Below are 12552 nucleotides of genomic sequence, written 5' to 3'. Positions count from 1 at the left end.
TGGTACCTACAGAGATGGACATAAATTGGAAGTTTTTCAGAAAATATTAAGAAAGGCCACACTGGAGGACTTTTTTCACATGGTTTCTGTTCTTATTTCTCCCTCACTGTTTTTTGAAAAGCAATGTATTCCAGTATTTTTCAAAGTAGATGGTACAATCCTGTTAATTGAAGTGTAGCACATCAGCTGAGACAATGGAAGTATGCAGTAACATAGGCAAGCTCCTAAGGCAGGGATAGGAAACATGTAGCCCTCCAGATGATGTTGAACTGCAACTCCTAGCAGCCCTAGCCAACATCAATGGTTAGGGATGAAGGGAGTTGCAATCCAGTATCTGGAGGGTCACATGTTCCCCATTCCTGCCCTAAGGTATACTTGATTTGTTCTTCAAATTACTCAAAAACACTCCCATACATGGTCACAGTTGCATTAATGCAACCCCCTTAATATGGTTTTCAAAAGGGATGCAACTGAATAGCTACAGGAGGCTTGGGAGGGTGGTAATAGTGCAGGAATAGACAGCTGTAATTTTCCTTCAACTTATCTAGACCTTCCGCAGCACCACTAACATCTTTTGACTTTCTCAAATGTGAAGTTGTAAAACTACTCTGAACACTAGGGTTAGAGCAGGTTGTTCAGAAATCTCCACACACTAGGGAAAAAAACAGGTAGCAGGAAATCCATATTCAGAAGTCACAGTAGATACCCTGTTCTAAAGCATTACTTGTGTTATTCAAAAATATTGTAAGCTTTCTTGGATGCTGAGGATTTCTCCAGAATTGCCTGAAAGAATAAAATGACGTGCATAGGGGCCCGTGGCAACACTCTGGCAGGCAAAACCCACATTCTCTCAATAGTTAAATTCAGAACAATGATTGGGTTAAAACTTGGTCCTACATTTCCAAGATAGCTCAACAATACGAAGACTTGGGCACAAGTTTCTTCTTCTTGTTTGGTGCAGCTCAGAGCCCATGCAGCTTTTGCCCTGTCCTTCTGCAGTGACATTAATGGAATAAAGCCAAGTTCATATAACCAGAACTAGGACACAATTTTTTTAAGTTCCACTCCCTTCTTATTGCTAGATGGATTTCCTTCCTTTAAATACAGTCTATTTGAATCCCAGTTCTAACATGGCTATTTGAATTAAACTGAAGAGAAACAAGGAACGTAGTTGGGCTACATCCAATATTAGGTAAGTGGACTTCCATTCATGCAGTGAGATTTTCCCTTACCCGCTCCTGCTGCAGCCCCCCAAATCTACTTTGGAGGATCCCTTAATCCTGCAGAGTAGATTTGCAAGGGTATATAGGAAGAATCCGTTCCACTAGTGGATATGACTACCTTCTGACTCCCCACACCAAATTTTATTACCAAAGCAGGTTTGAAACATAGCAAGATATGTGTTCAAATAAGTCCCAAAGAAGATACAGAAAGAACTTCTGTGATTAAAGTGGTTCCAATTACTTCTCTATGTCTTAAGGTTAGACTCAGGAGATAATGTGAAAAGTTTTTATTATTAATCAAAAGTTAACAGCAACAGGCACATTAAAATGAGTATGGCAAAGCCTTTAACAAATGGCTTTACACTGAAGCTCTCTCCCAAAAATGGCTGTTGCAAACTGTAAACAGAATGGAATAAACAGTCTTTACAGTAAGAACAAGGGAAATACAAATGAACAAAGAGAAAGCACCAGTTTCTCAAAATAGATTACAGTTGTGCTTACAGTACTTAAAACAATGTTAAAAAAAAACAAATTACAAAAAAAGGAATGCTTGAAGATTAAAAATTAGTCCTTAAAATTTGTCCTTAAAAACATTTCTCCTTTTCACATCAAAAAACCCATATTGGGTAACATTTCAGTAGAGGGAGGAATAAGTAAACAATGCACTTTTTCAATCAACAACAAAATTTGGTCACTTAGCTTTGTGCATAGTTTAAGGCAGCTGTAGCAACCTGTTTAGTTTCCCCCCTGTGGCTGCTCATGAAAATGTCACATTTTAAAAATAAATTAAAAAACATTGCCTTTCAAATCCTTCCCATCTTCCCCTTCCTCCCCCCAAGTACTCACATTCACGCACGCGCACACACACACATACACACTGCAGCGAAAGGGGCATTTGTACCCTTGTTCTGAAGGACACACTTCCCATCCCACTTTATTTCAGATTGGCAAATACCCTGAGCTGTTTCTGGTGTTCATAGTCATTCCACCTTTTTTCTTGCATGTGCAGTTCAAGTGTACAATAGTGAAAACAACATGCAAATGTCTTCACTGCAGAATCTTAACACAATTAGGACTCTTCCTCTCTTCCAACCAATCCCACTTCCCCTCCCAAAATTCAGAGTATTTCTGCCTGCTAAAATTGCATTCCCATTCTGCATTGGAGTAAAAGCTCGGCTGTGCTTCATGTTAAATGTTCAGTTCCCAATGCATGGCCATAATGGTGACATAGGAGACTTCTCTTACTAAGAAGAAAATGAGCTGCAGTTTCAGATTTGATCATCTTTTTAAAGTTAGTGGTTCCTTCACAGCCATGCAGAAAGGTTAGTTTAGAACCTATAGTTTCCAAGTATATTTGTAAACATCAGTTCTTGCCCGAGGCGCCAAGTATGGGCACTTCATATTTCCACATTTTGGACAAGGACTGAATGGAGTCTTGCTAAATTCCAAGCGAACAGAATTATCCTTGTCATGTGGCAACTTTGAAGGCCTTATTTCAAATTTCCTCTAAAAACAAATAAAAACAAAATAATGTGGCACGTAACAATATATCTTGTACTTTTCCACGTCAAGGTCCATTCAGTCTTCTGGTTTGCATATTCAAGGTTCCATGCAGAAGCCAACCGAGGCATATGCATATTGCTCTATGTTCAGGTCTTGTAACTGGAAACTGGGTTCAAATGATTATCAAAGGAAAAGCTTGGAAATAAATAATGCTGGCGTTGTTTACACTGAAACCTTGGCAATCAGACAAAATTTATCCTCAAACCCTGCTCCACAGATATCAGGCAAGAGGCAGTTTGCTAGCCAGATTCTAGGGTCAGGATAGTCGGTGTTCCTGAGGTACTACATCAGAGTCCATTTCCTCAAATGCAGGATCAGTATCATCACCGCTGCTGGATTGTTCTCTCTGTATACCCTTCCAGCTAGCTTTATTAAGTCCCAAATGACCAAGCATTGTTTGAGACAACTTGGTGTTTGAAAAACGGGCCCACTCTGCAAACAATGGTTCCACCAAATAAGTCATAAAACCTAGAGAGAGAAAAGTACCTTGGAATTAGAACACCAGAGTGTTAAAACATTGTGCATTTTAGATTTAACATTTCAATATTAGTTATTTTAATGGGGATTTATTGTGTTGTTTATCCTGTGTACATTACCATGAGCACTTGTGGAGAGGAAATGTATACATTGAAGTAACACACACACACGTACGTACGTACGTACGTACATTAGTAAGGAGAAATTGTGTGTGGTCCCTAAGAAATAATTTGTTCTCCCTCTAGCCCAAAGTGTAACAACTTTTGTTTATTTGGGGGAATACTTGAGGTTGCTACTGAGCCAAACAAAAACTGGTAAGTAGTAGGAAATCGCAAACCTCCTAAGGACACAAGATCCCATACAGTTCAAACCAACAGTCACAATCATTTGTAGTAAAGTAGACCAATGATTTTATATTATATTGAACTAATCACAAGTTTCCTTTAAAGAGCTGCTTGAAAGTAATCAGTTAAGATTGGAATGGACTGGAATGTGCTGGTATGACTGGAAACTTAAATACCAATTAATATTTAGATGTTTTGTTGTAATGGCAAATAAAAATAAAAATGAAATAAAAATGAAATATGCAGGGCCGGCCTGGTGGGGGACAATTTGGCCCCCCAAACTTAAATAGTTCCTTCTGATGTATATGTATATGACTGGAAAAGCAGATGGATAGAAATATGGTAGTGTGAAATCATGAATCAGGAGAGTAAGAAAATTCACTAAGAAAATTCCTTTTGAAGAGGAAGTCAAGGACTTCCCAAAATGTTATGGCAGAACATTGACCAGGAGATTAAGATGATTCTTAGCTTAAAGTTGCCTGAGGCCAAACATGCTATGGGCTAGTACTCAGAGCAAGTCCTTACTGCACATCTTGGTTTGAAGACACCATCGTTTGCTGTAATGTCCAAAAAGGCAAAGTGTGGTTGCTGCTAGCCATAGTTTGAAGTGGGTTTCCAATTGTGTGCTGGAGTCAAAGTATGATTAGCGGTAACTACAGCATGCTGTATTTTGACATCACAGCAAACTATGATTACTTCAAACCAGGATGTGCAGGAAAGAACTGAAATATATAAGGGAGGGTGACTGCAGCACACTGGGGTGGTGAAATCATTCTTTGGCTATGATGTCAGACCTGGGTAAATATTGTATATATTTTAATTTTTTGTCTTGCAGAAAACAAGTATCCCTATTTACAGCTTAGAATAATTTGCTGTAAAAATGAAACCCTCTTCAAATGGCAACTGACAGAGTTATTCCAGGCAAAGGAATATAAATGCCAGATAAGAAAACTGTTCTGATACGGTTAGTGTCTGTGTAATTCCTGCTTCATGGATACAGAAAGTTTTCAGACTGATGTGAGCCTCATCCAAGCACACTTTAAAGAGAACAAAATTTGTGCTTAAAAACTTCCAAAAACATTCAAACTGATCACACTTTACCTTCCCGAAATTATATGTTAATGGGAACTGTAACAAATTTTCACACAGATCTATAATTACCAATCTGGATGTTGGCAATGGTTTCTGTCTGTCGATCGCACAGCGGACTCACACCCAAGCAGTATTTCTTCTCAACATCTCCTGCAGACAGAACATTACTCTAATAAGCCATTTTCTACAATTCTGTAAATGGCAATGTATCATTTAATTTTTATAATTAAGGGGAAAACTTAGGACAAGCCTAGGAAATGCAACTTCAGTTATTTAATAAAGCTGGAGTACTTAAGACTACAGTTTTTATCATCTGAATACTACTTTAACTGTAATTGTTTACAATTATAAACAGAGAGAGAACAAGCCTATGGTCCCTAGATAGCATCTGAAGGGCCATAGGATAGTTCGGATTCCATGCTCAGAGAGGGGAATCAGAGATCTGACCCCCCTCTCAGCTGGCACAGAAAGAACCATGCTGGCTCCCATCCGAGGTCAGGAAAGCGACCTCGGAGAGGGGGAAAAGGGAGCATTTCAGTGGGTGGGAAGGGAAGGAGACTGGAAAGTCCAGGATATGAGCTATCCTGAGGCCTCCTGAGGCTTCCTTCCCTCCCTCTCAGAAGTGCCATCGCAAAAAAGCCCATCTAGCAAAAAATGAAGAGCGGGAGGACAAGGGGAGCGAAGACCACCTCTGCCATTCCTCCCGCTCTGCATTAGATGATCAGAAGCCACCGAATTCAGGGGCTTCTGATCATCAAGGGTGCAACCCATAGGATTACGCCCCAAGTCATTAAAAAGGGAAAACTAATTGGTAAGAACAAGAATATTGATTGTATCTAACTGTGTCTGCCTGCCACAAGAATACTGCAGGCAGAACAGATTCCCACACTCATCTCAGCTCCTATGTACTCCCCAAATTTGCTTTAAAGGTTGGGGGAACCTTTTGAGGCAGATAGCGGTGTGGGCAGAGACGGAGACATGGCAGTCCACTCGTGCAATATTGGATGTTGCCCTTTGTTCCCTTCAGCAAGAAAATTAGGAGAACATCAGACAGTGCCTCTCACTGAGCAACTATATCCAGACAGATTAGTAGTATTTTTTCAACAGAAAATTTTCACTATCAGAAAGAAATGAGCTCTGGGTTGTGAACTACTTCACAGGAACTGTAGCACAGCCGGTAGTATAATGAATGCAATAATCTCCTATATAGGAATATATATTCTACATTCTATATATATTCTACATTCAAGGAATAACTTGTAGAAAGCTTGGTGGTGAACTTTCAGGCAGTGGATCCAAAACACAGGATCCACTGCCAAGGAAGCTGTATGAGGTTCAGAATCTCCCTCTCCTCATCTTAAAGACCTTATTGTTAAAATACATAAATGGATTTCAAAATATAAACACCTGAACTGAGGACAGCAATGAGACCAACTTTCTCTTGCTATTCAAGTAGCCAAATAGAAGGAGCATAGTGGTCCTCCTCCAAGGACTGCACCCTCAAAAATTGGATTAATAAAGAGATTAGTTGTTATTAATGGCCTTAATAGCTTACAAAATAGTTAATATAGTTCTAGAAGAGATACACAGCTGTACATTTTTTAGATATAGTTTCAAACGTGCAAAATATACAGAAACCTGACCCAATTGTAATTCCATCTCAACTGCACTGGCAGCTTAAATCAGTGTACATAAAATAGTGTGTCAAAGCTAGTAATTTATGCAGCATTGTTTGTTAACGTGAAATAGCTTTTCATTCAAAATAAGGAGAAATGTCAAGTGTTCTGCAAAGTTGTAATCTATCCAGTAACAATGATTTGAGGAAACCATTCCAACTGCATGAACTCTTGCAAATAGCTCAAATAAGTTCCCCAATCTCCTGTAAAAGCCATGCTTAACTACAATTCTTTTATCACTTTTTGTTTCACATTCCATGGTGAAATCAATTTATTTTTCACTACTTGCCTTGATGAAAGAATTCTTCTGTTACTTTTTCACTCCACTGCTTGCTTAGTTCCCAAGTCCGGCAGGGATTGCAAATATCAGCACATTTCAAAGCCATCTAGCAAATAAACCGTTATTAATTGTATTTTGCAAGGTATCATTAACTATCTAATTGTACACACTTAATTTTGCAGCTAACACTGTAGAGCATAAAGCCAGCTACTTTTTAAATCTTTAAGCCTACGTAGCAGATAAGTGATCATAAGGAACAAGGAGGGCTACAATCCAGCACACAATTACATGTGGATGTGCCACTAAATCCAATGCAACTTAAATGCAAGTAACTGAACAAGATCACAGCCAACTGTGTAGGGAAGGAAACCTGTTCAAACTGATGTTAAACAGAAGTTAATATCTCCGAGAAATACCAGTGCAGCACTGGAATATTATGAAAATATTCATGTTTTTAAAACTATATAAATAAAATAGTCTTGTAGCAAGCTATACAATTTTACACCAAGCTTAAAATGGCTTTGTCTGCTTGCCTATCATATCATCATTTTTTAAAACTATTTATAAAGCACTATCTAGGGACTTGGCCCTTCACAGAGAACAGGTATAACAAGTCCCTCCCCAGTGGGCTTACAATCTAGAATAGACACAGGGAAACAAAGGAAAGAGAAACAGAGGCATGAGTAAGCAGCAGAGCAATGTGTGATTACTTCAATTACATATGGTTTGGCTAGGTTACATTAAGGGATAGGGACTAACAGGGTGATCAAAGGCTTCCAGGAAAATGTGAGTTGTAAGGAGAAATAAAGGAAATGAAAGAGATGGTCATACAGAGGCATTCTGGGAGGCCGTTCCAGTCATGGGGTAGCAAGGGGAAATGGGTGGAGTTGTTGAGGTAGCAGGAGACCCTTGGATGTCTGAGCAGGGTGATCATTCACCCTTCATTACTTATGAACACTAACCTGTAAATTGGGGGGGGATGTTTTGACAGAACACAATCCATAAACAGATTCCAGTCCCCCATTTAAAAACATTAACCTCTTAGATGGATTCACCCTATTACAAGGCTTGTGCATTCCTTTGAGAGATCTCCCGGCCACCTCATCAGATTTCCTTCTCTTAAAAGCCAGGTGTTAAATTACTGCTTCCCATACTGCAACAGTTCTGATACTTGCAAGGAAAGAACTGCCTGGACAGTGATTTGCTGCCCTGAGCAATAACTCTGCTGTTTCACCTCTAATAATACAGGATACAAATGCCAAATCAACCCCTGTAGCAGTGTGTATTAAATCAGGAGCTGTGATGAAGCACTCAGATTCCACCAAACCACTTCCCTGTTCCATCCAAGCTAAGTTAGCATGGATAGAAAGAGACCAGAAAGTGATCAAGTGACTCTGCCCTACAATGTTTCCAAATGGCTGAGTTGCACCAGCCTATACTAAAAGCAAACTATTCACTAATCGCAGTGTGAGCAACTTAGCCCATCACAACAAATTCAACAGAGAGAATTAAGGACATCAATCATTTCATGTAAAAAAAGATTGATGTCAATCACATTCTGTTCTATTACAAGAACAATGCTTGTTTTGAAAAGTAAACCTTCCTGCTGGTGCCTTTTTTTTGTAGTTTCAGAAGAGCCAAAGAACTGAAAAGGCATCCAGAGAAAATACCCTCTTGCCCCTGAAGATGGTCCTGCCAGAACAAGGTCGAGGAACACTGGTGGATCAGAATAGGGGAAATATCTGCCACAGTGTTGTACCTGAACTGTGGACAAACAGAAGACCTTAGTTTTCAGTACTAGCAAACTGTGCTTTTATAAGAACTACACCTAGAGGACACAGCAAGCCTCATTCAAACCCATGCGTGGCAGCCAAAAGCTATTGTACAAGAGACCTTTAGTAACAATTGTAATACCTTCCCACTTAGGAATCAAAATGAAGTACCTGAAGAATGAGATGACGATGATTCTCCTCTGCTAAGCATAAGTCTTCCTTGTCCAAATGAGTGCGAAATAGGGACAGATATTCATTTTGCCGACTGATATCAGTGGCAAGAATCAGCGCCCCGATCTGGCTTTCCATCAGCTGCCTGAAAATGGGGATGCAAAGGAAGAAGTATGAAATGAGCTATAGTCACATTTAAATTTGAGTATACAGTCTGTAGACCATTTACACAAAGTTTAGGTCAACACTGATTCAAAAGTTGTCATTCTAATATAGTTTTGTTAATTGACAACTCTTGGATATAGCAAGCCCCAATTCAGCAGTTCAAGAATTTCACTTTATAGGCTTTTACGTCACTCAAAATGACAGTGATGCACAGGAAAGGTATACATTTTACAGGTGCAACGAGTCAGATAAAGAATTACATTTCTATCCACTATACTTTTTGCTGCAAACAACTGCCTCCAAATAAAGCCACAAATATATCTGGAAAAAGTGCTAATACTATTTATTTCTATTTTACATCAATTTAAAATATATATTCTACAAAGTATTTTCTATTGTGCAGTAAAAGCCTGCTGTATAGGAAATTTGACATATACCTGTTTTCTAGTGACATATGTGCAAATAATCCAGATTCTCTTAACAACCCCACTGCTGATCTCCAGTGGTGATTTTCTAATACTGAGGTATTCTGTAAGTAAAAGGAAAAAAGTTATGCTATCAAGTATTCCTTGAATCCTGAAATGTATTTTCTTGAATGAACAATCTATTATGCTAATACTTCATCAATGGAAAGACAGACCGAGTACAACCCTGTTGATTCTCCTGGACATCTCAGTGGCTTTCAGTTCCATCAGCCGTGGGATCCTTCTGGATTGTCTCTCCAGCAAGGGACTGGGGAGTACCATTTTTAAGTAGCTCCTGTCCTCCCCCGGGGAGGTTCCAGAAGGTGATGCTGGGGCCTACGGGGTGACGGCAAGGTTTTATCTACACGAAAACCACCAGGAGATGTTATCTGGAGATTTGGGTGTCACTCATGCTTGTTTTACTTCTAGCCTCAATTATTGTAATGTGTTAATGTGGGACTGCCCTTGAAGATGGCCCCAAAACTTCAACTGACTCAGAAGGAGGCTTGGAGGATTCTGTTGGAAGCTGCCCATTCAGACCATATTACACAGATCTTTCCTTGGCTTCACCAGTTACCAGTTTGCTTCCAGACTCAATTCCAGGTACAGGCTTTGACCTTTAAAACCCTGAACAGTTTGTTGGAACCAAAATACCTCCCAAGGACCTTCACTGCACCATAAAGGCCCCCCCTCTCAGTCATGCTGCCAGCTGAGAAGGCAGGTGAGTACTCAGGAGAGTTGTGGTGCACCTTCTTGCTTTCAACTTTCAGGCAGGTGATGAAGACAACTTAATTTAGCTAGGCATTTTAAGGATCTTGATGTATTATGTATTGCTGCTGTTTAACTGCTGTTTTAACTGTTGCTGTTTAATCTGTTAGGTTCTATTTCATTGTATTTAGATTTTAAGTAAGCAGTCTTGTAGACAGTTGTAAAAATGCAGGATAAATAAAAACTTTAAAAAGCCTCCTACCATGGATCCATGACTACTGTTAGATAAGTTTTAAATAAGCATTATTCTGAACAGTATTTATTTTTACTTACCTTGTATAAAGTTGCTAAATAATGGTTTGTTTTAATAAGGAAAGGCTGATTAACACCGGGATGATCCAAATCATGAGTGGCAGCTGCAATTAAACTGAGCAGAATATCCCATGGAGTCAGAGATTGGGAAAGCTGTAATATAATGTATGCCTAAATGAATATTCACTACTAACACTTCCAACACATTTGGCTAGCATTCACTGTACCCCAAAAGGCAAAAATTAAATTTATCTAATTCATCAAATTATTTTCTTGTTTATTGTATTGTTAGCTAATCTGTGGGGTTCATAGTTCTCTATATGGAGAGCAATACTAAAGCAGTAGTGAAGTCATTATGGTTTTTATTTTGAACAGGTAATTTTTTTAAAAGGCAGGCAACATACAATCTGCTTTGAAACTACAAGTGTCAAAAGCATCTTACTATGGCCTGGAGCGCAGAGCAGCTGTTAAAAGAAAAAACATCGAAGTCCCACAGTGCCTTCATCTACAAATATTTAAGAGTTTTCCTATACACACACACACACACACACCTATAAATGAAACATTGTGGAATATACTTTAAAAGCATAAAATGGAAGGTTCGATACTACCAAAACTAAGTTGTTACTAATGTCACTGCCCATTATCAATTTATTTTTATAGATATTTGCAATAAATAGCTGTAATCATCTAGTGACAATTTTTTACCTTAGGTTCTTTTAAATAACAGTGCATAGCCTGAGTCACATCAGCAGCATGAACTGCATTGTGATATGGGTTTTGACTGTGGTAGTCTTCTTGAACCATTACTAGAAACAGAAAGAAAATATTGAGTTAATCTACCTTTGATATATCACACACACCCTTCCTTTTTTCCAGAGATTACAGGCTGAAAAAAGCATTGCTTCAGATATACATTCAGCTAGAAGCACTGCTGCAACATAATGTAGGAGTGGCATGAACCCAGCTCCTCCCCTCCAACACACAGATCATCTTCAAAGTGATCCGAGCCTATTGTGCACTAGCACATGATTATGTGAAGGTCCAGTCCACATGATTTCTTCTCCTCAAAACAAGGACAGCAATCTTGTAAACCAGGTCTTTACACAATCAGACGCTTATGCAGAGGGTCATGTGCCACTCAGCCACGTTACTATAGCAGCACCCCACACCCAGCTAAATCTATGAACCAGGGCATATACAATTGCCCCTACCACTACCACTGACCAGTGTATTACTTAAGGAAAACCATCTTAACATACATATAGTTTTAGTATTTGACATACTATACTGTACTATAAAACCATCCACGCCAAATTAAAGTCTTCATCAAGGTATTATAAGCGAATAGTGAGCTTTAACAATAATTTCATTGGCAGAGGACCTCAAACTAAGCCAGTCTCCCTGAAAATATTCAGGAAAATATGAACATGCTTATGGAGAATAGGCTTCATATTAAAAAAAAGTGGAATTAGAAAGAAGAAATCAGGAAATAGATCTGATTTAATATTGTGGGTTTTACATACATTAAGAAATCTGAAACATTTTATAAATGTCATTAGCAATAGGCTACTGCAGATGGATAAACAGCGGTAACTCAAATGGAACCCAAATAAAATTGTAGTACAAAAAACAAACAAATCTTTGCTAGTATTAGGAAAAGAAATTCTCAGCCTTACCAGTTCCTCTCCAAAAGGAACATATCTGAGGCAAAATGCAGCCTGCTACATAGGAACAACTGCTGCACTATTGCTCTCACCATCATAACAGTAAGCACATCTGTCTCCTTACTGACCACATAGAAAGGTATGAATTATAGGACATATTATTTTCATTCTTTCTTTTCTTTAAAGTAGAATACACAGAAGTATGTATGCTCGTATTTTATATAGATATAACATTTAGCAGATGCACACTGGCAATTACTGCATGGGAAATGCTCGTTCTGCATAAAATAGCTTTAGGCTGCAAACCTATGGGGATGGTCGTAAGCCTCTGAACTTGGAGGCTTATGGCCATCCAATGCAGAGCGTGAGGAGCAGCGGAGGCAATCATCACCTTCGTGCTCCCCCCGCTCTGCATTTTAGCTACACAGGTGTTTTGGCCTGTCTAGCTGAGGCATTAAGGAAGGGGAGGGAAGGAGGCTGGGGGAAGCTCGTATCTCCACTTCCCAGTCCACTCCCTTCCCCGCCCATGGGAATGCTCCATTTCTGTCTCCTCCAAGGTTGCCTTTGCAACCTGGAAGAGGAAGCCAGCACGATTCTCTCCATGCCAGCTGAGAGGGGGCAGGGAGCTCAGACTCCTG

General features: G+C 39.3%; 1 protein-coding gene across 2 annotated transcripts in view; it reads right to left on the bottom strand.

Moving 5' to 3' along the window:
* Positions 1–1495: 1495 nt before the first annotated feature.
* Positions 1496–12552, bottom strand: part of PDE7A (phosphodiesterase 7A) — a 67257-nt gene continuing 56200 nt past the window's right edge. Inside the window, exons 6-12 of one of the 2 annotated variants that reach the window (XM_084849419.1) lie at positions 10956–11056; positions 10269–10400; positions 9201–9292; positions 8599–8743; positions 6665–6761; positions 4769–4849; positions 1496–3254 (exon numbers count right to left, since the gene is read on the bottom strand). In XM_084849419.1, the coding sequence (XP_084705545.1) occupies positions 3043–3254; positions 4769–4849; positions 6665–6761; positions 8599–8743; positions 9201–9292; positions 10269–10400; positions 10956–11056 (860 nt within the window). In that variant the 3' untranslated portion in view covers positions 1496–3042. The remainder of the gene's footprint in view (positions 3255–4768; positions 4850–6664; positions 6762–8598; positions 8744–9200; positions 9293–10268; positions 10401–10955; positions 11057–12552) is intronic. The other variant, XM_084849418.1, reaches the window with a different exon arrangement.

This window comes from Heloderma suspectum, chromosome 4 (genome assembly GCF_057233095.1).
Source record: "Heloderma suspectum isolate Gila_16-S chromosome 4, 16-S_ref, whole genome shotgun sequence".
NCBI classification, from domain to species: Eukaryota; Metazoa; Chordata; class Lepidosauria; order Squamata; family Helodermatidae; genus Heloderma; species Heloderma suspectum.
Note: the sequence above shows the minus strand (reverse complement) of the source record. Positions and strands in the feature narration are given on the sequence as shown.